The sequence below is a fragment of the Elephantulus edwardii genome, unplaced genomic scaffold, assembly GCF_000299155.1.
Source record: "Elephantulus edwardii isolate Elephantulus edwardi_28Jun2011 unplaced genomic scaffold, EleEdw1.0 scaffold00111, whole genome shotgun sequence".
Taxonomy (NCBI): Eukaryota; Metazoa; Chordata; class Mammalia; order Macroscelidea; family Macroscelididae; genus Elephantulus; species Elephantulus edwardii.
Window position 1 is genome coordinate 2,694,757 of NW_006399861.1, and position 26,234 is coordinate 2,720,990.

Genomic DNA, 26,234 nt, shown 5'->3' on the forward strand with positions numbered 1-26,234 from the left:
GAGAAAGGATGAAAGTCACGCACGCAAGTGTCACCTACGACTTGACGGCACTTAACAACACAACAACAGTTCTGTGTACCTGAAGCATGAGAAAAGAAATGTAGAGAACATATGCCAAACTAAGTCAGAAATACTGTGGCATTTAAAAAACACTTTCATATATATTTGCTGGATAATTGCCAAATTAAAAAATCATCAAATGCAAAAAAATTTCTGATCCTCCTTCCCCATTATATTTCTTCCATTTGACAATTTACAAAGCACAGCATAAAGCTGATGTTGTTATTGTTGTTAAGTACCATCGAGTATGACTCATAGCAATCCAATGAACAGGAGATCTGAACCCTGTCCTGTCCTGTTGCATCCTCATCATTTGTGACTTCTCAGAGCACAATGCTGCTTCACTGTGTCATTGAGACTACTCAGATATCTGCTGGGAGAAAACTGGGCCAATAATAAAGTTGTGTTTATTTCAGAGAAATATACATACTTAGAAGCCATCTTCTTGCACTGATAGTCTGCAAGTAAGTAAATATCTCCCCTTGTGGTGACACAAACTGTGGCTCCATCACTTGCAGCTACCAACGACAAAGTGATGTCCTTATGATGAAGGGCAGAAACTTGACGAGGAGCAGTTACATACTTCTCTCCATTGGGATCCAGTAAATAACCTGAAAAATTAATAAGTATATCACAAAAAAAAAATCTGTATTTAAGGGTAAAATTTATTTTTAAGATATTGTCAGCAAACATTTCTTACCCAGTTGTCCACCATTCAGTCCCATTGTGTAAACAGCTTCTCTAGTCCATAGCACTGTATGAAACCTTCCTGCTGCTACTCCAACAATTGTTCTTCCTTTTAGATGTTTTGCTTGTATCTAATAAAATAAATAGAAGTGCAGTTTATAATCTATCACCTAGTACAAATGTGCAAAGATTGAGTAGCTAGAGTAGTGAGTAAATTGCATACGCGCTGCCAGTCCCCCTCTCAAGTGCCCTGTAACGTCTGGACTTCAGCGCTCATACTAAGAGGTGAGTTCTTTCAAGGCAGTAGATATTTCCATATGGCAACTTACATTCAGCAGTTTTAACATGTGGAAAATCAACACCATGTGAAAACTAAATCCTTATATATTTTTGTCAATTTTCTTCAAAATGTAATATGAAAAATAAACATTCTCCTTCTTGTAAAAGCACATAGTACTTTCAATTTTGCTATGTACAGGGTCTCCCAACTGTGGCACTACTGAATGTTTGGGCCTAGATGATCCTCTGTTAGAAAGTGTTTGACAACTAAAACTATCCCCAGATATTGTCAAACAATTCCTGCAGGGCAAAACTGTCTCCAGCAGAAAAACCACTGTCATGGTTATATATATACACTACAGTTCCAGGGTTGCCACAAAAATAAAGATTAAAAAAAAAAAAACACCAAACAAAAAAACAAACCCACTCGTTATTCCTTTAAAAAGTCTACAGAAGGTTTACAAACTAGTTGGCTGGAGAAAACAGATCTACTAAGAGATCCAACATATTGTAAACTATTCTATATTATTTTAGGATAATTCTTATCGATTGACTAAAGCCACTGCAACTGAATCCATTCCAACTCACAAAACCCTTTATAAAACAGCAGACTCCCACATCCTTTTCCCAGCCACGTTTAAACTGCTGACCTTTGGTTAGCAGGCAAGTGCTTAACAATTGTTGCCACAAGGGCCCCTTATTGTTTTATTGGTCATCAGAACAGTAAGGGGAAGTCAAAAGCTTAGAAATTTAAAAAAATGCATCCAATAATAACCTAACATAATAGGAAGTAGTAAAGATATTCAACATCTAAAATACAAATTTTTATGAACTTTAATATTGCCAATCCCAGTTACATATACTCTCGTCGTTACTGTTATTAAGTGCTGTCAAGTAGAGTATGAGTCATACTGACCCTCTGAACAGATCTCAACACTTGTCCTATCCTGTGTCATCCTCATCATCTCTGATACACTTGAGCCCATTGTTACAGTCATTGTGTAAATCCATCTGTTTGAGGGTCTTGCTCTCTTTCACCAAACCTCCACCTTTCTAAGCATAATCTTCCTTCTCCAAGGAATAGCCTCTCCTAAAATGCTCATGGTATGTGAGACTAAGCTCTGGTATCTTTGTCTCCATGGTTTATGCTTGTTAGGTTCCTGAAATTAGAGAAAGAGCACCATCTGCTGGAGGCTACGCAAAATGAAAATGGGAAAAAGTATCAACAATGGTAACAACATTCTCCATGTCTTCATGTATGCAGAAGTAAAACCCACAAAACTAAAAAGCCAAGGGTTTTAGGTATTTCATTTGCATAAGATCATTCTGTGTTCATAATTACATTATTTTTCTTGAAGAAGACTACAAAACTATTTAAACTTCAAAGCTAGTCTACTTATGTTTATAAACATTAAAAAGCAGAATTTGGGATAGTTTAGTACCTAATTTCCCAAGTAAGCTCTTTCCTTATTTTTATAGTAATAATCTGTACTATAGTTATAGTTAATCTTAATTTTTTCAGAAAAAAATATACATAAATAGCTTGCTCAGCTCCACAATCAATACTCTTGGCACCAACAGTCAGGAGACCAAGAGACGAATTGCAGTAGGAAAATCTGCTGTCAGAGACCTCTCCAGAGTACTGAGGAGCAACAATGTCAGTCTAGAGACTAAGGTGCCATGGTCTTCACAATTACTTACTATGCATCAGAGAGCTGGACAACGACTAACGATGACAGAAGAAGAATTGATGCCTTTGAGTTGTGGTGCGGGAGAAGAGTCTTAAAGACACCATGGGCCACCAAGAAAACTAGTAGGTCTGTCTTAGAGAGGGTGAAACTAAGTTTCTTCTTGGAGGCTAGGATTTTGAAGCTCCATCTCATATATTCTAGGGATGTGGCCAGGAGAAACTGATCGTTGGAGAAGAACAACATGCTTGGAAGGGTGAAGGGACAGCCCAGGAGAGGAAACTGCAGATGACATGGACAGATACAGTAACTAGGGCAATGGGGGTATGTCAGGTCAGAGTCAGTGAGAATGGCTCAGGACAGGGTAGGCTGCAGAAGTGCTGTACATAGGGTTGCTATAAGTTGCAGGCGACTTGACGGCACGTAACAACAACAACGTGCCACTAAGAAGAAGGTAAACAGAGGAAGTAAACTATATTGTTCTGTCAGTAATGGTGAGGCCTTTCTGTGCAAACAAGTTTTATAGCAAATGGTAACTTTACTGTTTAAAAATGAAAACTTTTTTTAAAAAAACCAAAAATGAAAAGTTTACCTGTCTGGGTACATTACAGCTGGGTGGTGGGGGATTAAGTCCTAATTGATGAAAATCATTCAGACCAAATGTGTAAACACATCCATCATCAGTTAATACAACAGTGTGATCCTTAGCAGCTGCCACCTGGGAACAACTGTGACCACTCAATCCTTCCACAAGCCTGGGGACCTACAAAATATAACGACAGTTAACATAATATAGTAAACATTTACTCTGGTATACTAACAGAATCTGTTAAGGCTACATCCAAAATAATATACATACACACATACAGAGAGAGAGAGACAAAGAGCTGTAGGTAAAGTATATTTCAGCAAGGGACAGGTAAAGTTTAAATGAATATGAAGAGGAGTTTATAACTGAAAGCATAAGTAATACAGTTGAATAAAATTAAGTCACTTCAACAATTAATTTTTTAAAACTTTAACAAAATGTTTACATTCTATACGCTTTAACAAAAAAATTGCTTGGTATAAATAACAAAATATTTACTTTCTATATACTCTAACCACAAAGTTGTTTGGCATAAATAACAAAATGTTTCCTTTCTATATACTCCAACCACAAATTTGTTTGGTATAAATAAAAGTAATTCTTCAGTCTAAGTATTCATTATTATACTGGAGGAAAAACCAACAAACTATAGTGGAATCTATGTGTCCCTTCGCTGATCCTTTGAGCCACCTGCAATGGGTTTAAGTTTTAGTTCTTCCACTTACTAGCTATTTGATCTCAACTCTCTTAACTCTCTGTATTTGTAAAACACAGTGATCATTATATATTGGACTTAACATAAATTTGGTGTAGGGATTAAATGAGCTTGTAATTTACTACAATTCCTGGCAAAGAGCAAGTGATCAAGGAATGACTACTGCTGTTACTACTGCCATCAAACATACAATGGAGCTGATAATGTCTGCGCTTCACAGGGCTGTTGTGAGGCTTATGTCAAGGCAGTAATATATGAAAAGAACAATGCCCTGAAATAAAAACATCCTCAATTAACAATCCCAGAGGCACAAGGTTCGAATCCACCAGATGCTCTGCCGGGGAAGGAGGGATAATCTCCTCCTGTACCAGTCAGATCTGACGGTACACTCACACAAAAATAATAATTAAAAAAAAATCCTCATTATTCAAAATGGTTGACTCTGGAGAACATTATGCTGAGTGAAATATCCCAGTCACAAAAGGACAAATATTACATGATGCCACTGTTGTAGAATGGGACTAGCCTTGGGGTTGGGGAGAGACTGAGTAAGATGGGTTCAATAATGTATACTGCACTGAAACAGAGGAGGGAGAAAACTGTTTAAAAGAGATATATGACTAGGTACTTCTGTCATCACAGGAGACTAGAGCGAGGGCTACATGGTGGAGGGGACCTGGGGGAAGGTTTGTAAAACAATGAAAGAATCCTTTCTTTTACTTTTCCATAAAAAAAAATCCTCAATTAAAGATGTTATCATTATTTCTCTTAATCCTTTTAGAGTATCTTTTAATAGATGAGAAATATGCTAACAGTCCCTTCAAAACAACAAAAATAGACTATTAAAAATAATCTAATGAACCAATTTCCTGATATATAATGATTAATTTGTTTTTATTAGTACTAAATTTCAGTAGCATAAGAGTTTATGCAATAAAAATATTGGATCAATTACTAAACCACAGATAATATAATGAGAAGTTACAAGCAAGTTAAAAATCTGGGCACTTCAGGTATTTTATAATTAATCTGTCTGCTATAATTCAATTCTGGAAATATTTTAAAGCTTACTTTATATACACTGCTGACTCAATATCTGTATCAGCATAACATAATTTTTCTTTGATCCTTTAAAATTGTGTATATATCGAAATCCTTAAGAAGACATGGCAAATCATGTAAGTTATGGATTAGAAAGCCAAAACTTGGTACTAATTCATGTACTATTTTCACTTATAATTATTGAAAAAAAGTTTTACTAAAGCTACTAAAACTGTGGAGGGATATTTCAATTACCATACAGGTCTGCTCATCTCCATGTCCTAACCGCCCTCCAGGACCATGGCCACAGGTATAAACCTGCCCCTTCTGCGACAGAAACACCGAGTGAAATTTACAAAGCACCACCTAAGGGAAAACAAGACAAGATTAAACTTTTCTGAATGAAATACCGTTTAACACAAAAAATAAAAATAGCAGCATATTACTATTTAAACTCAGCAGTGGTTACACTGGGATTCATTATGCCATTCTATTTTGTATATAATTAGTTTTCTAGAAAAACATTAAAATCTATTGCATTTTATTTTTAAATTATGTGTAAAAATAGTGACATACAGAAACAAAATAGTTGTCAGTTGTTTTCAAATTTCATAAAATCCCAAACAGCAAGAATTTAATAAAATTCAATTTACTGCACAAATATTAAAGTTGTGTGTTATCAAAGAACAGTGGAAGTGCCTTAGATTATTTTTTTAAAGCAGTAATTTCACTCCAATGTCCTTTTTGGTCTTAACCCATTTTTCCTTTAACAGTATATATTTTATATTTTCTTAACAGTTTTTTCCTCTTATCTGCCTCCACTTTACACTCACTCCAACACTCACTCTATTCTACCTACCCATACATGTGTACATTCACATATTCTTGACAGAATATCAGAAGTACCATACCCACTGCTATCAAGTCCACTCCCATTTTAGAAATCCAGGTATTAAGGAGTGGAACTAAACTAACTACGGCACAGGGTTTTCTCAGCTGTAAACTTTGCCAAGCCCTTCCTCTGAGGAGCTCTCTCTTAGTTAACACCTAACCACACTAACCGTATACATCACACAGGGTCTAATAGCTATACATTACCTTCCAATTTATAACCCTGCTTACACTAATGATTTATACTTTTAAGGGCATTTACATATAAGTGATTAAGGCTAATCAATCTAAAAAATTGGAAAAGTTTATTGATTGACTTTATCAATAAATTTAATCTTATTTCAACCAAATTAACAATTTTCAATATAACGTTGAGTTACCAAATACAAGGTTCTTTTAAACTCTAAAAGTATTCAGTTGTACTTCAAAATACCTGCTTGATGTAAATGCCACTTCTGGAAAACAGATCCACCAACTCTGGATGATTTTTGCTATTCTGGCTTCCATGACCCAAGGTGAAATTTGTATTATCTCCCCAAGTATAGACATCTGTAGGATCTAAATTGAAAATCTGATGATCTTATATTCTTTTAACATTTTAAGACAAATATAAACTTATTTAAGTTACAGACACATTTTACTAATCAGTTTACTTAAAACTTAACTCTTTACAAGGATTGATTTAACTACCACATTTGGAGTTGGAACTGACCCACAGCTGATCCTCGAGCAGGCTTTTAGAAGTACTAAATTACACTGAAGGAGAATGCCCATCTTCTTCCTACAGAGCAGCTGGTGGATTGAATTGTGTGCCTTCTAGTTGGTAGCACAGGTCCTTACCACTAGGCCACGAGAGCATGTTAGGGAGCAGTGGTAAGACAATACACTGCAATTCTAAAGGCATGAAGTTCTAATCCAACAGATGCTCCACAGGACTTTGAAAACCTGCTGGAGGATCACTACGAGTCGGTTCCAACTCAATGGCACAAAATAACAACTACCATATTTAGAAAGATTTTTAAATTATGGATTCATTAATACATATTTATTTCTAAGAATAATAATCAAAACATCAAAATCATTCTATCACAGGCCTATAAAATCAATATTTATTCCTTGTTTCTTTAGCTGCCATCATCTCCCATATCTATCTAATTTCAATGAAAAGTCATTTAAACATAAAATGTTATTAATTTGAAAGTGTCATCACCGATTCTAGGCAGAGAAAGATTAATTTTCAGTACCTTTCATATGATAAGTATAAATCTGTTACTGGTGACAAGGGTAATATCCCACTCAAAAGAGGTCATACCTAATAAAGCTAAGTTTATATTTAACTTTCACTTTTATTTTGAGATGATGACAAAGTTGCAGAATGGAATCATAACTATTACCTGCAAGATTGTGTCCAAGATACAAATAGAGAGTTGTCTTAACCTAGCTGGCTAACTATTTAAATATAAACAGCATAGTGCCCATTTTAATCTTTCCTTTCCCTCCAATTTCCACTTCCAAAGTTCAATGGCAAACAAACTGGAGAAAGAGTTGAAATTGGAATGTATAGGTAGCAAAATCATTTCCTTTCCCCCACTACCTTAAATGCTTATAGGACATCCTGAGTAAATGTTAATTTTTTTTAAAGAATATTTACAATTCTAACTTCTTCCCACTTTGTATTGCATTTTTTACTTTTAAAAACCGTATCAATTTAAAAATAAAAATGTACTGTACATTAAAATATCAACAATATTCTAACACAAAAGTTCTTCATAGATAAGTACTTTAAAAATAATAAAATGTCATTAAAATTTACTAAGCTGTACTTAGAGAGCTCTGGTGGCCTAGTAGCAAGAAGCTGTACAGCAATTCCAAAGGAACAAAGTACAAGGCCACCAACTGCTCTGCAGGAGAAGGAAACTGCCTCTGAAAACCTGCTGGAGGGTCAGCTGTGCGTCAATGCTGAAATCATCCTGCACAAATAAAAACTGTATTATTTTTAAAGCTGTAGTTTAATGTAATATGTTTGTAGAATTGTCTTACCAGTATTCTTGAATACTACATGTGCAGGTCTATCCTTCATCACCAGGTCCAAAGCTGATAAACCTTCTTTATCTTGAATATAGAGACTAACACCATGCTTAAGGGAGGGGAAAAAAAACACAAGTGCTCAGTGTCAGTAATTTCGTACTCTTTTATGTTACAAAAACCAGATGGCTCATAAATGCACAGAAAAGAGAAAAAGCTACAGTAGTAATTATCTCTCATGCTTATTTATATATGTTTTTCTCTCATGTATAATTACATTGTAAAAAAAAACTGTAAGCACATATATGTGTGGTTGTAAGGTACATTTTAAAAGTATCCTCTAGCTTTTATTTATACAATTAAAATTCTAATATGAACTGGAACACTTTCTACCTATTTAAGAAAGTTAATAAATTCGTCCATAGTGGGGAGACAGTAATGTTCAATTCCCATTACTTCCCTAAAGATTTAAAAGCAGAAAATGTACTCCTTTTCAAGGATAACTTTTTTAATATAATTTTTTATTGATTCTGACAATCATTCTTATGCATTGAGTTTCATACATATACTTCATATTTTACACAATCATTTATATACGCTGAACTATATTCATATACATTATGTTCTTTACACTCCTTCATACACATATTTTATGTAATTAAATAACAGTGATCTATGTTTATTACCCTGTCTTTTTAAGTCATCATTAAATCTTTCCCAATCCTTCATCCTCCACTTCTGTCTACTAATCTCTGCTATCCCAGTGATTTCCCCTTTTCTGCTCACCTCCCCTTTCCCCTTTTGAACCTATATATCTAAAAAATGGAAGCACAGCCACCTTCCAAGGACAGCTTTTAATGTTTGTTTCCAAATAGTATAATTGTTGTTTTTCTTATTGTTGTTAGGTTCCATTGAGTTAAGTACGACTCAGAGTGACACTATGAACAACAGATCTGAACCCTGTCCTATCCTGTGCCATCCTTATACTTCCTGACACACTAGAGCCCACTGCAGCATTCTCTGTGTCAATACGCCTAGTAAGGGTCTTCCTCTTTCGCTGACCCTCTACCTTTCGAAGCATGATGTCCCTCACCAAGGAATAGCCTCTCCTATAAAAATGCCGAAAGTATGTGAGACAAAGCTTTACCACTGTTGTCTCTAAAGAGTACTCTGGCTGCACTTTCTCCAAGACTATTTATTTGTTCTTTTGGCAGACCATGGGAAGCACATTAGTCCCAAACTGACATTGCTCCTCAATAATTTGGAGAGGTCCCTGACTGCAGACTTTCCCAGTACAGTATGTCTCCTCACATCCTGACTGCTAGTACCAAAGATGTTAATTGAGGATAAAAGTAAGATGAATCAGTGACAACCTTAATCTTTTCTCCATCTATCATGATATCGCCTATCAGTACAGTGGTAAGAATTTCTGTTTCCTACTTATCTCTATTTAAGCTATGGTGAATCATCACTAACTGGCCAAAGACACTTTTTACCTACGTAGTAGGGAGCTACCTACATAGAGAACTCTGGTGGCCTGGTGGTAAGAAGTTGTGTTGCAATCTTCAAGGCATGCAGTTCGAGGCCACCAAGTGCTACACAGAAGAAGGATGGGAAATCTCCCAGGTGATTAACTGCCTCGGAAAACCCACTGGAGGGTCAGCTATGGGTCAGTTCTGACTCTACAGTACACAAAAATAGCTACAGACCAAGATAAACCACCAAATTTTAACTTCTAAAGCAGATTATACTGTAATGCTTTATTCTAGGTTACTTAAGATTCCTCTTACCTCAAAAAATCAAATTACTAATAAACTAAGACTAATTCTAATTGTCAATGAAACATTTCAAGCTAGTGAGCCAGCAGTCAAATAAAAACCAGAAAAAACTAAAAATGATAATCTAAGATCTCATTAATTTGCTATCACTTGTTATGCATCAGAGAGTTGGACAATGACCAAGGAGGACAGAAAGAGATGATGCCTTTGAGATGTGGTGCTGGAGAAGAGTATTGAGAATACCATGGACTGCTAGGAAAACAAAAAGATTCATCCTAGAAAGGGTTAAACTGGGAGGCTCCCTAGAGGCAAGAATTCTGAGGCTTTGTCTAACATACTCTGGACATGTTGTAAGGAGGGACCAATCCCTGGAGAGGGACATCATTATTGGGAGGGTGGAGGGACGGTGAAAGAGGGAAGGACCCTCTATGAGGTGGATTGATTCAGTGACTGGGGTAATTGGAATGGGTGTGTTGGAGACAATGCGATTGGCACAGGACAGAGTTTAGGGCTGTCATAGGGTCTCTATGAGTCACAAGCTACTAGACAGCACATAACAACAACAACAACTACATTAAAAAATCAGAGATAAAAAAAATCATGCAGGGAGACTTAAAATTGATCTATAAAAGAGCAGAAAGGACAGATTCTAGGACACAGTGTTTCAGACTAATTCTGACAAATGAGATCTGAGAAGCCTGGATACCTAGGGACTTATTTTGATAATTTTATTACTTTGCTTTAAGTTGTATATAAACCAACTGAACTCAGCTACGACAACACACATTAGTATCCTCCTAATCAATCCCAAACCGCATAAACAACTTGGGACAATTTCTGCATTCACAGTCCTAGGTATAGTAAGCTCTGAAATGTTTTAATTAATGTTTAACTTAATCTCTATAGACAGAAGACCAAGGTATAACCTGTCTCATTTATTTTAAGACCAATTCTTCATACACTCTTAAAATAGCAAATTATTGTTGTTATGTGCTATCAAGTCACTTGTGACTCATGGCCACCCTATGTACAACAGCTCTGACTGAACCCTGCTCTATCCTGAGCCAACGTTACTGTCTCCGACACACCTACTCCCATTACTCTAGTCATTGAGTCAATCCATCTCTTCATTGAGGGTCTTCCCCTCATGTGTTGTCCCTCTGTTCTCCCAAGCATGATGTCCCTCTTCAAGGACTGGTCCCTCCTTGCAATATGTCCAAAGTACTTCAGACAAACCTTCAAATACCACAAGGGTTACTCATGGTGAACAAGGGTCAACAGAGCTGAGACTAGGAAGGAAACCTTCTGCCAATGAAAATCTTACATATCACAACAGAACACTACTCAATTCAGTTGTTTAAACACCTCATCATACAGAATCAACAGCTAGAGGGATATATGTTCAGTGAAGCAGAGGACCATAATTGACAAGACTAAGAGAACTTAGTACCATTGGCCTAAAGCTGCAAGACTCTGCGAGTACACTTCAGTTGCTGTCCTGACTCAGAAACTGAGTTGTAAACTGTAAACTTCACTAATAAACTCCATAATCATGAATATGGTGCTGTGAGGTCTATGTAGCGCTACAACATATTTGGGGCCCAGTATAACAGTAGAGGAACTGGAATTATAAATTAGTAGAGAGAAGTGCAGGAGGATGGGGTGGGCATGTCTGATGATCTCACAGAACTGGTTTTGTGCCTTGGATGCTTATGATAAGGACAGTCACCTCACCGAGAATTAAAGGTCAGACTCAGCCATTCCCACACCACCTTCACTACAGTATCTAATGGCAATTAATTAATGGCCAGAAAATTAAAAGACTTGATGGCACATAACAACAACAGCATTGCAATGGGAAAGTCTGCGGTTTGAGACCTCTCTCAAGTAATGAAGAGCAATGATGTCAGTCTGGAGACTAAGGTGTGCTTGATACATGCCATGGTCTTTGCAATCATTTGCTATGCATCAGAGAGCTGGACAATGACTAGGGATGATAGAAGGAGAAGTGATGTCTTTGAGCTGTGGTCCTGAAGAAGAGTACTGAATATATCATGGACTGCTAAGAGAACAAGCAGGTTTGTTCTGGAGAGGGTGAAACCAGGCTGCTCCTTGGAGGCAAGGATTTCAAGACTTCGTATGACATACTTTGGACATGTTGCAAGGAGGGACCAGTCCTTGGAGAGGGGTGTCATGCTTGGGAGGGTGGAGGGACAACACAGGAGATTAAGAACCTCAATGAAACGGATTGATTCAATGACTGGAGTAATGGGGGTAGGTGTGTCAGAGACAATGAGATTGGCACATGATAGGGCAGGATTTAGGGCTGTTGTACATAGGGTTGCTATGAATTGCAGTCAACTCGATGGTACATAACAACAAAAACAATGGCACTTAATAACAACAAAGTAATCTATGTAGAAATTGATAGTAGTTCTGTTTGAAATTTTCCCTTTCCATATTTGAAAAAAAAAAATTGTACAATTACCAAAACTTAACACTACATAATGGTAATTTGTTTTCCCTTTGACTTCTAGAATCCATCTCCCTTCCTAACAGCATCCAGTTTCTTCTGGCATATAATTTGAGTGGAAATAAAATTTAAGCAAAATATAACACATAATCTAAGGACCAAGCAACTGAAAATCTGCTTTCAGAAATCTTGAATCTGGAGTAGGCTAATATAAGGATCAGCCAGAATGGATAATGGGGATGAGAAGCCAGGCTGCTTCAATTTGAGGAGTTTCATCTTGCTTGTAATTTGCTAACTAATCAGGTTGTTCTCTTTCCTTACATTATTCCCTCACTTGTGAGGTGTCTGAGAGCTCTAAACATTTATTTGTTACAACAGTTGGTTTCTGTTATATGTATAAATAACTCTACAACATCAATTTCTATAAAATACTTTTATATTTGTTTATCCAATTATTTGTATTTGGTCTATTTGCTCCTACAAGACTAAAATTCTAAAAAGGGACCTTGTCTATCTTCTTCACTGTAATATTCCTAGCACTTAGATTATTGCTTGACAGGTGCTCAAAAAAAGCCCTCTGAATTAAAAAAGTATTTGAAGGCCAAAGAAAATAATGAAAGGCTGCACATTTCCAGATAGCTTACAACATGAGAATATTGAAGAGACTTTACTGGTGGGAGCACTACCAATTAAGGATCTCTGGTAAAATAGTGCATATAACATGTCGGGCTGCTAATCAAAAAGGCAGTAGTTCAAATCCATCAGCTGCTCTAAGAGACAAAGACAGGCAGTCTCTTCTTCAAGATTTAGTCACAAAAAACCAGAGGACAGTCACTATGAATTGGAATCATCTGGATAGCAACAGGTTTAGGATTGTTTGCGGCTTTTTTAATTTTTTTAAATAATTAATCAGTACAGTTCAGATTATGACAGTCAAGCCAAGAACAAGGTGGCTCAAGAACTAGTTTGATTTCTTGGTTTCTCTTAGAAAAGAGGGTAAGGCTAATTAAGGAACACTAAAGGGGAATGATCAAGAACTACAGCTTTCAATATTAATTGTATCTCAACATCAAAAAAAAACAAAAATCCTCACCAACAGGCAACAAACATGATGAGAGGTGGAGAAAAGACTGAAATTGTCAAAAATTTCTTAGTTGAATCCACAAGCAATACCCTTGGTACAGCAGTCAAGAAAGTCAAAAGATGTACTGCAATGAGAAAATCTGCTGTCAGGTACTACTCCAAAGTACTAAAGAGCAATGATGTCAGTTTAAAGACTAAGGTATGCCTGACTCAAGCTGTGGTCTTCTCAATTGCTTACTATGCTTCTGAAAGTAGGACAATGACTCAGAATGACAGAAGAATCCATGCTTTTAAGTTATGGTGTTGGAGAAGAGTATTGCGTATTTCATAGGGGGTTGGGGGGGCAGGGGATCCCAAACAAAAAAGAAAACCAAAACAAATGTGTCTTATATATAGAGAAACTAGGGTGCTCCCTGGAGACAAGGATGATGAAAATCCATCTCACCTTCTCTGGGCACAGTGTTTGGAGAAATAAGTCTTTAGAGAATATCATGCTTTGAAAGGTCAGTGTAAGAGAGGAAGGCCCTCAACAAGATGGACTGACATGGGGACTGTAACCATGAAGTCAAGTGTGTCAGAGATAGTGAGGATAGTACACGTCAGGGCAGGTTTCAGATCCATTTCTCATAGGTTCACTATGAGGCGAAATCGATTCAATGGCACATAATAATAACAAAGGGAAATGAAACATCAAGGAGGGAAAATCTAGTGTTCAGGTCACGCCACAACTATTTCAAATTAAAGCTCCAAATCCTGAGGCAACCTTAAAAATTAACAGAAAATTCATGGACCCTCTCGAGCTCTACAAGATTGACACTCATTCAATTTTTTGCAGAAATCTGAAAACATCACGATTTATAGGTTAGGAAGGGCTAAGAGTGGAACTGACAGACGCTTTAAGTCTTACTAACCTTCCCTAAGAAATGGTTTTTAATGTTTTTTTTCTGAAGTAGGTTATTAAAAAGTATATCAAGGGAATTCTGGTGGCCTAGTGGCAAGAAGCTGCACTGCAATCCCAGAGGTATGTGGTTCGAATCTGCCAGATGCTCTGCTAGAGAAGGAGGGTCAACCTCCTCCTGTACCAGTCAGATCCAATTTGACAGGATACACACAAAAACTAATAAAATTGAAAAATAAATTATTTTTTATTTTTATTTATTTATTATTATTTATTATAAATAAATAAATAAATGGCACATCATATGGTTTTCAATGTGAGTAAGTTCCTATGAAAATACTTCTCATTCTAAGACTCACTGTCATCAAGTGGATTTGGACTTAAAGAGTGACACTCCATTGGATTTCTGAGTCAGGAAGAATTGTTTGTCTTACTCTCATGGAGCTACATAGCTTTTTGCTGGCAGTATAAAAAACTATGCCAGAGCTCCTGATTAATAAATTTCTCAAGTCCTAACTGCTGTTAAATCAGACCACCAAGGAAGTTTTCGCGACTGTAAAGTGCACAAGAGAAGATTGCTCATCTTTCCTCCTGCAGAGCAGTTGGCAGATTTGAACAAGTTGTCTTTGGGTCAACAGTGCAACTTCTTACCCACTAGGCCACCAGGGGTCATGATTAATAAACTCAAGATAAGCTTTGTCCTTGGTGATTATTCCTGGTAACACAGTGAGGAGACAGTCATATTATTTTACAGATGAAACTGAGATCTAAGATTCAGTAATCTATGCAAGATGATTCTAGGCAGTTTAGCTCCAATAAATATGTTTTCTTATGAATGAATAATAATAATTCTTTTGGTAAGTAAACATGACAACATAAGGAGAACTATGAAAATAACATTTTAAAAGTAAAAAATAAATGAAGACAATGAATCTCAAGCGCATTCTGAGAGCAACCATTCACAATATTTAAAATAAGCTTTTTACATGTAAAAATTTCATAGAAAACTTTCAATTTGTATTCATTAAGGAAATGGCACTGAATAACTTCATTATATGTCTATTCAGTGTTAAGGCTTAAGATGATTCTATTTCTTTGTTTAGAACTATAAACATTTAATCCTAGCTAAACAAATTAATTAGGTGATATTCAATAATTAGTACCCGGTCACAGTTGCTTTTTTGTGCTCTCTAATCAACTACAACCCTTGGAGACCTCATGAACAATAGCTCTGAACAATACCTTATCCTTGGCCTACCTCACGCTCTCTGATACACTTGTCCCCATTACTACAGTCACTGTGTCAATCCACCTCGTCCAGAGTCTTCCTCTCCTGTGCTGTCCCTTCACACTTCGCATAATGTCCTTCTCTAAGGACTGGTCCCTCCTAGCAATATGCTCAAAGTATGTGAGACAGAGCCTCAAAATTCTTGTTTCCAAGGCACAACTTAGTTTCACCCTCTCCAGGACAGACCTGTTTGTTCTCTCAGTGATTCATGGTATGTTCAAGACTCTTCTCTAAGCACAACTTAAAGGGATTCTTCTTCGGTCATCCTTACTCATTGTCTAGCTCTCTGATGCACAGAACGTAATGCCTGAATCAGGCTAACCTTAGTCTCTAGACTGACATCTTAGCTCTTCAGCACTCGGGAGAGGTCCCCGACAACAGATTTTCCCAGTGCAACTCGTCTTTTGATTTCCTTACTGCTGGTGCCAAGAATACGGATTGTGAATCTGAGCAAGATGAAACTGTTAACAACTTCAATCTCTTCTGTATCTATCATGATTCTGCCAACTGGCCTGGTGGTGAAAAATCTGGTTTACTTGATGTTAGGTGCAATCCATATTGAAAACTACAGTCCTTGATCTTTTGTAGCAAAGGCTTCAGGTCCTCAGTTATGGCAGGTAAGGTTGTGTTATCTGTGTAACATAAGTTAGTGATGAGCCTTCCTTCAATGCTGATGTCACATTCTTTTTCATAAAATATGGCCTCCCAAATGATCTGTTTCAAATACAGACTGAAAAGGTATAGAAGAGACGCGTCTCTAACATGCTCTTTTCTTAATTTTGAACCATACAGTGTTTCCTTGCTCTGTTCTGATGACTGCTTCCCAGTCTAAGTATAGGTTATACATAAGAACAATCTTCTCAATGTCATCCACATGTTGTTGTGATCCACACAGTCAATTACCTCTGTATAGTCAATAAAACACTTTTCTGGTAGCTCTGCTTTCAGCCAGGATCCATTTGAGACTGGCACTGTCTCTCGTGCCACAACCTCTTCTACATGCAGCTTATATTTCTGGCAGTTCTCTGTCATACTGTTTAGTTCGCAGTAAACCCTATATATTTTTTTAATATTTTATAATTGTGTGTGAGCATGTACTATCAAATCAGATCTGACTGGTACAGGAGAAGATTGTCCCTCCTTCTCCAGCAGAGCATCTGATGGATTCAAACTGTATGCCACTGGGATTGCGGTACAGCTTCTTGCCACTAGGCCACCAGAGCTCGTAAACCCTATTTTTTAAAATAGTAAGACACCCAGTACTGAATAAATTATAAAATATCTAGAACTCACTTCAAAATAATATAAGATAGAGAAAAGAAGTGGAACAATACAGGTAACACAAAAATAACCATCACTGACTGCCAATGTTTGTCTATCTTTTAACGTGACATATCATAAAAAGCTTAAATAAAAAGTCTACCTGAGAGTTTCATCCCAAAGATGAATTACAACAGTAAATAATGCAAAAAGGTGCTAAGAGTAAACTCAAATCTTTTATGGAAAATAAGTGAGCAGTATAAGAAAGTCTAAGAAAACCCTATGCCTTCCTCTATAGTGTTTGGTTTGTTGTTGTTTTCTTTTTGATAAGGGGTGTTTAATCACAGTTTTAACTAAACAAATGAACTTACCTTTAGTAGAGACCAAACACAGTCTATATGTCCATAAAAAATGCTTCGATGCAAAGCAGTCCATCCTGATTCCTTGTCCTTCACCAAGGGATCCACTCCTTTCTCAATCAGCCAATCTAACACTCCTTTCTTTCCACAGGAGGAAATCAAGTGGAGAGCATTCCTTCCAAAGTCATCCTTAACAGTTGCAGCATTGTGACAATGGCTAGAGAGAAAAGCCTTAATCTGGCCTTCACTCCCCTTTGTCACCACAGAAAGGACATCTAAAGCATGCTTCAGGGATCGACACTTGGATGTGCAGTCAGGGACAGAATTCATCCTAATGACTGTTATCTTGCTTACTTCTTCAGAATAGTCAGTTAAGAAGAATTCAAAAAAGGGAAAATGAAAATGCCAGGACACAAGATGAATTATACAGAACAAATAGCCCTTTGAAGATTAAATCCTCTAAGGAATAGTATAAAACTATGTATCTTTGTATAATTTATTTTGGCACTTAAAAAATATTATAAATACCTCTAGTGTAAAGTTTGTATCAAATTTGTGCAGGTTTTTTTTTTAAAAAAAAAAAGCTTTCCACAGATTATTCCTAGAGTCAAGCACCAAGGGGGAGTGTGGAGGGGAACTCCCCCTCCACACTGCTTGATCCTTTTAAATATCCATAATTGCACAGGTGACCTATAAGGGAAGAAGAAAGAGAAAAAAAAATTAATGTTAAGTACTCACCAAATTAGAAAGAAATCCCCGGTAACTAGTTGTATTTAACATCATAATTTTATTCTAGTATTTTTATCAAAATGCTTACAAGCACTCTGTTCCACAAGATATTAGAACTAGTTTTCTCAAACACTGGTCCCCTCATTAAAGAGTAGTAAAATTCTAAAACAAGTTCATTCAAAGAGGAAATGCTCAAATATATTTCACCATTGGCAACTACCTCCATATTTAAATGCCCTTAATTTCTATCTTTTTAAAAAAAAAAATAGCACTTTTTTCACCTTCACATCTATGGTCCCTACTATACTAGCAGAACTTCAAATTATAAGCATTTACACTGAGTTTATCCACTGACACTAACATGGACTCAGTTCTGACTCAGAGTAACCATCCACTGGGTTTCCCAGAATATAAACCTTTACTGGAGAAGGCTGCCAATCTTTCACCTGCAAGGTTAGTAGATCCAAACTAGTAACCTCTTACTAATAGCACAGTACTTTATGTACAATGTCACCAGCGCTACCTATTAGATCAACGTAATTGTTTGGAGTTCATGATGAAAAATATTATAAGCTGTACATATATATGTGTGTGTGTGTCTATGTGTGTATGTGTGTGTGTGTGTGTGTGTGTATTGTTTTGTTGTTTAATGCCGTCGAGTCGTAGACGACTCATAACGACCCTATGAACGAACAGCCTGAGCACTGTTCGTACATAGAGTTTCCAGAGGCAAGCCATTTTGGAAGTGGATGCCGTTAGAGGCAGTTCAATCACAAAGTAGGAAACTGCTCATCTTTCTCCCCTGGGGAAGCTGGTGGATTTGAGATATGTGCCTTTGGAATGGCACCAGAGTTCCCTATCCAAAGGATTAATGGTAAGGAACTAAATCAAAGATACACAGTTCCAATATACCAGCTGCCTCTGAAAACCCGTGGTGAGTCAAATATGGGTCCGTTCCAACCCAAAAGTAAACCACAAAAAGCTCCCTCTTAATTTTCAGAATCACCACAGCTTGAGCCCATTTCACAGGCACAGACTAAGGATGATAAAACAATCAATGTTTTCAAGTTGTGGTGTTGGAGAAGAGTATGGAGGATCCCATGGACTGTCAAAACAAGTAATAAAATATCCCATCTCGTTTAGGGTCTTCCTCTCTGACACTCCACCTTTCCAAGCGTGAGGTCTCTTTCCAAGGTATGTTGTTGAGCCTTTCCTAACAACATGCCCTAAATAAGTGAGACAAAGCTTTGCTCTCCTTGCCTCCAAGGAGCATGCTGGTTGCACCCTCTCCAAGACCTATCTATTTATTCTTTTGGTAGTCCATGGGATATTCAGTACTCTACAACATCATATAATTCCAAGCCCAAGATAGGTGATTTTAATCTGTGTCACTCAGGCCTGGTTTAAATTGTTTTTATCAAACATTCTTCTAAGTGGTATAGCAACTGGTCTGTGCATTGCTGTACAGAGGTACCTCGTGGTTGCTGTGATGCTAAACACTGTGACACTGATGTGATACACTGATGTGACACTGATGTGCCAAATGTGATAATGGTTACCCATAGTGGACAGTGTTTGGTGGACATTCCCGATTAAAACAAGTTTGGAAGCAGGAGTGACACCCACTTCCGAAATGGCTTGCCTTTGGAAACTACCAACAATGCACAGGTCTTTTGTTCATAGGGCTGCTATGAGTCATCTACAACTTGACAGCACCTAACAACAACAATGATGCTATATAATGATTATAAATCTATGATCAAAGTAAAACAAAGGACACCTAGGAATAGGAAATAGACAAAAGCATAGAGAAGATTTCTTTTTAAAAATAAAATTTAAAATAAAAATAAGATTTTTATTTTATACTGCTGTACTTACAAAGTTCGTATAAATTGTTTTTCATGCTGGATCTTTCCCATTTACCTTACCTATACCTCCCCTCCACCCATCAAATTGTGTGACCCTGTGATTACTCCCCCACCCCACCCCCACCCCTCCTAACCTCTCTGTTCTCACCCTCCCTCTCTTGGATCCTCATACATGCCCTATAATAATGGTCTTACACAGTATTTGTCCTTCTAAGACTGATTTCGTTCACTCAGCATAATGCTTTCCAGTCCCTCCCCAGTTACATAGTAATTTACAAAATCATTGCTCCTGCATGCTGCATAGTATTCCATTGTGTGAATGTACCATAATTTCTCAATCCGTTTGTTTGTGTTTGGACATGTGGGCTATTTCCATGTTCTTGTGATGGTGAATAAAGCTATGAAGATTCACGTACAAGTCTCTGTGCCTCAGTTCTCATTTTAGAGAAGATATATTATAGGGTATGTATAAAGTGGGACTTAAAAAGACAAGTACTTGTTCACCTGATAATTTCTGAGAGTGTTACAGGCAGAGGGAACATAAACACACTATAATAATTCTATGCCATTTTGATAATTCTAAATAATTCAGAAAAAAGATAGGAATAAGGCAAGAATGAACCAGAATATGTGCCTAGAATTTTCTGGGGGGAATAAAGAAAATAAGAAGTTAGATTTTTAATTGATTAGACTTGGTGACAAGTAACAGGTTACTTGCTTGGCTGACAGGGCAGTCAGGAAGAGGAGTAAGGGATAAATACTATAGAAAACAGAAAAAACAAAGAAACAAAAATTAAAATGCCTGATTTGCATGAGAAATAGGAAATCTTGACAAGAAACTGATGGGAAGAAAATAGCAAATGAGAGTCAGCTTTAAAGGCTGATAACCCATATTTTAGCAAATTGAAACAGAGTACTTAATGGTACCCAATCTTACTGTTTATCTTCAGTTAAGCGCTCAATTATCTTCCTAAAACACAACTCTATTTCGTGACATCCAAAACCAAATTAACTAGTATACATGTCTTGTGCTAAGAATAGTTTGTGACCTCAGAAAAAAGTCCTTACTTAGGCCTAAACATCAAGCAGCCTATGAAGTACGGACACTGAACTCAGAACACCTGAGCTAATAAACTACAACCCTAACTAGTAGTCAAGGGCATGACATGTTTCTCTAAGTTTCAACTGCATTATTTGTAAAAATAAAATGTAATGGCTTATACATCAAGATGCTCTGAAAAGCACATAAGATAATTCACTCATACAATAAACGTTCAACAAATACTCTGTGAAAAAAAAGAGGAGGAGATATATTGGTACAAAATTCAGAAAATGGCCTCACTCAATAGTAGAGTCCTTTCTGCTTGGAGTGCTTCTCACCCAATTCTAATAAGGGTGCCACTCCCCCATGGCTTGAAAACAATACCTACTACCTTTCATACAGACAAAGACACGTGTTACATAAATTAATCATTAATCTTCATATAAGCCTGCCCTTGTGAAAGCTTACTAGTCTTATTTTACAATGAGGAAACTGATGTGAAACTTTAAATGATCAATTCAAAACCATAGGAGCAGTGGTGTTTCAGTGGTAAAACTTTTGCTCTCCATGAGGAAAGCCAAAGTTTGATTCTTGGACAAAGTACCCCAAGTTCAGCCACCAGTGTCAGTAGAGGTTTGTATTTTACTATGATGCTAAATGAGTTTCAGAAGAACTTCTACATTAAGGCAAAGCAAGTGATTCACTTCTGAAATTGCCCAATCAAAATATTATGGCTCACCCACCAGGCACACAAAATAATGCTGTACTCTGAGATGCAATTTAAAAGCACAATGAAATACAAAGACAGTGTTCCACATAGTATTTTAGTGAGTAGTAACACTCTTAAAATGCTTTTAAGTGCTCTAAAGTACGACCAAAAATGGTCTCCCCATTCAGAGCAAAGAAAATCACCTCAATATAAGGAAAACAAAGTCCTAAAGAAATGAGAACAATTGGGCAATATCCAGATAAATGGAAGTAAGATTGAAGTTGTCATGGATTATATTTTTTATTTCTGTATTTCAGTCACAAATTAAAATGAAGTATTAACCTGAGCAAATCTGTTGCAAAAGGCTTATTTAAAGTGCAAAAGAGCAAAGATGTCACTTTAAAGACTAAGGAGTACCTGAATCCAGGCAGTAATATTTTAAATTATTTCAACTGCTTCCTGTGAATAAGGAAGACTGAAGAATTGATACCTTTGAATTACGATATTGGTGTATGGTATTGACTATACTGTAGACTAACAAAAGAACATGATGCTTGGAAACGTGAAGAGTTGGAAGTAGGGAATGCCTTCTATAAGATGGACTGACACAATGACTTACAGTAGGCTAAGGCACAGCTGAGATGGTGAAGATGGCACAGGATCAGGCAACGTCTCAATCTGTGTACACTGGGGCACTATGAGTGAGAATTGACTCAAAAGCACCTAATAGCAATTAAGCTCAGAAAATTAATGGACCATGTGAAGTTCTGTGTTCATGACTCTGAGACTAGTTACCACTGCTGACCATTCTGAAGGGATTATATCAAAAGGTCTCTAACAGAATGGGAGAAAAATGTGAAACAACTCAAAATCATAGAAAAGATGGGTCTTACAGATCAAACAGATTGCTAGAACTTCTGAAACTATGCACCTCAGGCAACCTTAAAGCCTGGGACTGACATCACACCCATAACTCAATTTCTAGCCAAACAACAGGCAGACCTATAAGGTAATATTTAATAGCACTAGGGAGAAGAAACACACTCCTTAGAGCAATTAATCACACAAGTTTCAAAAGGAGCATTTCTCCAAGAAGGAAGCTCAGAAAACAGTAAAGGATAGGAAGAAAAAAGGACAGATGGACAGGGAAACTAAAGAGGAAGGGGAAAAAATGCTGCTACCAATGTGGGGAATTCAGAAAGAATACGAATTAATGGGTGAAAAGCCAGTATGTTCAAATCACAAGAAAAATCTAAAAAGAGAAGCAAAAACTCGAATAGACTTGTATATACCAATGTCTGTTGTTGTTGATTGCCTTCAAGTCAAGTATGACTCATAGCGAACCCATGACCAAGAAGCCTGAAGCCCCTCTACAACTATTGACATTTATCAAAGTTCATAGTTTCCGGAGGCATGTTGTTTAGGAAGTGGATGCTGCTCCTGCTTCCAATGTCTACTGCAGTATTTTCCACAGAAAGTGGGAACAATCTAAATGTCCATCAACAAAAGACTGTATAAACAAAATGTAGCACACGCATACTATTCAGCATACTATGAAGTCCTGGCTTGCTGCAGTATGAAAGCAGCTCTGGTGGCACAGTGTGTAGAATGTTGCACTGCTAAGCAAAAGGCTATGAGCCTCCGGTAGTTCAAATCCACCAGCAGGCGTCCTTCTGGTAAGCGTTTCAGCCTCAGGAACCTTATGGATGGCTGTTAGGCCATCACCTTGATGGCAGTGAGTTTGGTTTGTTTTTTGGGTGTGTCAGAGTCAGTGAGACTGGCTCAGGACAGACTGCTGTATGGAGAGTCGCTATGGGGTGCAGGTGACTCGACAGCACACAACAGTAACAACAAAGCACACTGTGAGAAAAAAGTCAATCATAAATGGATATTGTTATGACATAATTTACACAAAAAGAAAAGGAAAATGTATAAAAACCAAAGTTTGTTATTATCAGGCAGTAGACAGGGGGGAAAAGAGGATTAATGGTGGTGGAAGAGAGTATTACATTACAGTAAGGTTGCACAATAACTGTTGTCAATAAACTGTAAATTTTTAAAAAGCTGAAATAATAAAAGCTGAATGACAGATATAGTAACAACAACCAAAAACCCATAGTATTAAACATTTTGGAAGTTGAGGACCATGGTTTCATGGGACATCTCAGTAAATGTACCTAATAAGATAGTCTATGTTTCTATTCTACAACATAGCTTACTGCATAGCTGAGATGACTGGATAATGCATAGGATATTAAAAGTATGCAAGTGGCCATTTCAAGTACAACTGTTCCCTAATCACCTGAAGCAAGAGGAAGGGGGGTCAAAAATGAGTTCTGGTGTTTGAGGGAGGACGTACAATGTCAACTGGAAGGCACAAAGTTTGAATCCCCCAGCTAGCTACTCTGCAGGAAAAAGAGGGCATTCTCGTCCTCAGTGCAATTTACTCACTCCAAAAACCCATTGGAGGTTTAGCTATGGATTGATTCCAACTCTATGGTACCTAACAATAGCATGAAATGTGTGGCTGATTGCTTCTATGAGCAGCTACCTTTGCCCTGAGACCAGAAGAACTAGATGGTGACCAGATATGATTACTGAACATTTTAATCAAAGATTTTATAGAAGAACCTTGATCAAAAGAGAGAAAATGCAATACAAAATGCAAATTCTCAGTCTCTAGATTGGTTGGAGCCATGAATGGCTAAACTATAAACATGGTCATGCTAAGGGTTTATTGTTCAAAATGGCTCTCCTAGCCACTGAGTTTTGACTCTGCCATGTGGACAGCCAGGAATAAGCAAACAGGGCCTGTTAGCCTATCCACAAGGGAGTTGGCTAGTCTCACCACCAAAATGAGCAAATCCAGCAAAAGAATTGGGAAACCTTACCATCAGCAAAGAAGCAAGAGAATGCAACACATCCTTCAGGGCCAGAGATTCTTCTGCCAGACAGACTAGAGCCAACGGAAGCAGTAGCCACAATGGAGAATCAGAGACCTGACATTAGATGGAGTACACTTTGGGACTGCTCTGCCACAGAACTGGAGCTAAAAGCCTTCTCCCCAGGTTTGTTGGAGGACTGGGAGGGCAGGGTGTGCATAAATGGCAGGTCTGAGAGCTTTGTAACATTGGCCTAAAGCTTTGAGGCGCCTCAAGGCTGAGGTGCCTGCAAGCACATTTTAGAAGTTGTCCTGAATGAGTATTAGGGCTGTTGTACATAGGGTCGCTATGAGTCACAAGGGACTCCACAGCACATAACAACAACAACAGAGCACTAACACACGGCTTGGTCCGTTTTGCCATTCCACCACATTTTATTCTAACACTTTAGCAAACATTCTCTTGTTACAAAAGACAGAAACTTCAGTTCACGGTTTCCATGTCTTAGAACTGATCAAATACATGCCCAGATCTATTTTAATACTACACTGTGGGCACATTTTTAGGAGGGGCCAGTCCTTGGAAAAAGACATCATCAGACTAGGAAGGTGGAGGGTCAGAGAAAGGAGGACTTGATGTACAGACACAGTAACAGTACACATCAAATGATGAGGATTAAGGCAAGGTTCAGATCCACTGTTCATACTATCCCTATGAGTTCAAGTCAACTACACAGCACCTAAAAACAACAGGGATGTTCTGGTGACATGGTGGGTAGAGAGTTGTGGGGTTAACTCAAAATTAGGCAATTAAAATCCACCAGCTAGTCTGTGGGAGAAAGACTGGCAATCTCCTCTCCTGTGAAAACCGGCTGGATGTTCAACTGTTAGTTCCAACACCACAGCAATGAACAAGCACAGAAAAAAAAAAAACCTCCAATTTTTTAAAAAATCCCTATTTTTATAACCATTTATAATAACTTACAAAGTAACACTGATGCCTTTATGGAACAAGCATATATTAACTTATGGCTTACTGAATTTTATGGCCCAGGTATACAATAAAGTTTTAAAACATTTAAAACATCCTAAAATAGAATTTAGCATGTAAAATGTAGTTCAATACAAATTTTAAGTCTTGAAAAGTGAAATAGTGTTTTTTCTCTTAATATTTTGTTTGAACAGTTTCTGAAAATATTTCTAATATAACTTATTATTAATGATTTTAATGTAACATATATATTTTTACAGCATATTCCTTCCATTTAATTTTTTCCCCATTCATTCATTGTTGCACATTTTCCTCTCTGCCCACCCCTCCCCCGGTTTTTCTCTTTAAAATGAAAAAAAATTATTTGACTGTTTTTTTAAAAAAATAGCTTTTCTCTTTCCCTTACATAAACTGTGATTAGATTAAAAACAAACTAAAATCAAAGAACTAAAAATAAAAAAGGAGAGGGATTAACCATGGGGTTGTACAATTTGATGGGGAGTGAGGGAGATTCTAAGAATCTGATCTAAAAAACAATGTATTAGAATTTTATAAATAAACTAGTATAAATAAAAGTAAAAAAAAATAAATCCATAGAAAAGGAATGACATAACCAAGGTGCTACACAAGCATATAGATGCATCTGTGCACAGAAACACTGTTACCCAAAGAAGTCACACGTTTTCCGTAATTCTAATAAATTTTGAGTTTCAAAAGCATAATAGGAAGGCATAAATTGGAAAAAAATAAAAAGTGCTACATAACACCTCTGCTTCCTGAAAAATACTCCTTTAATACGCCTTAAATTAGCGACATGTGTGCTTCATTTTAGAAAGCAAGAGTTACTTTTGACCTGATAGTAAAGCAAATGATCTTCACTGTCTTTAGATGTACGGGGCG

At 37.1% G+C, this 26,234-nt stretch overlaps 1 protein-coding gene across 1 annotated transcript in view; it reads right to left on the minus strand.

The window, feature by feature from the left end:
• The window catches only part of IBTK (inhibitor of Bruton agammaglobulinemia tyrosine kinase), a 112,871-nt gene that overhangs the window by 85,909 nt on the left and 728 nt on the right, over positions 1-26,234 (minus strand). Inside the window, 7 exon segments of the mRNA XM_006892158.1 lie at positions 491-671; positions 761-878; positions 3,307-3,477; positions 5,315-5,425; positions 6,384-6,508; positions 7,991-8,087; positions 17,127-17,804. Coding sequence (XP_006892220.1) covers positions 491-671; positions 761-878; positions 3,307-3,477; positions 5,315-5,425; positions 6,384-6,508; positions 7,991-8,087; positions 17,127-17,444 — 1,121 coding nt within the window. The 5' untranslated portion in view covers positions 17,445-17,804.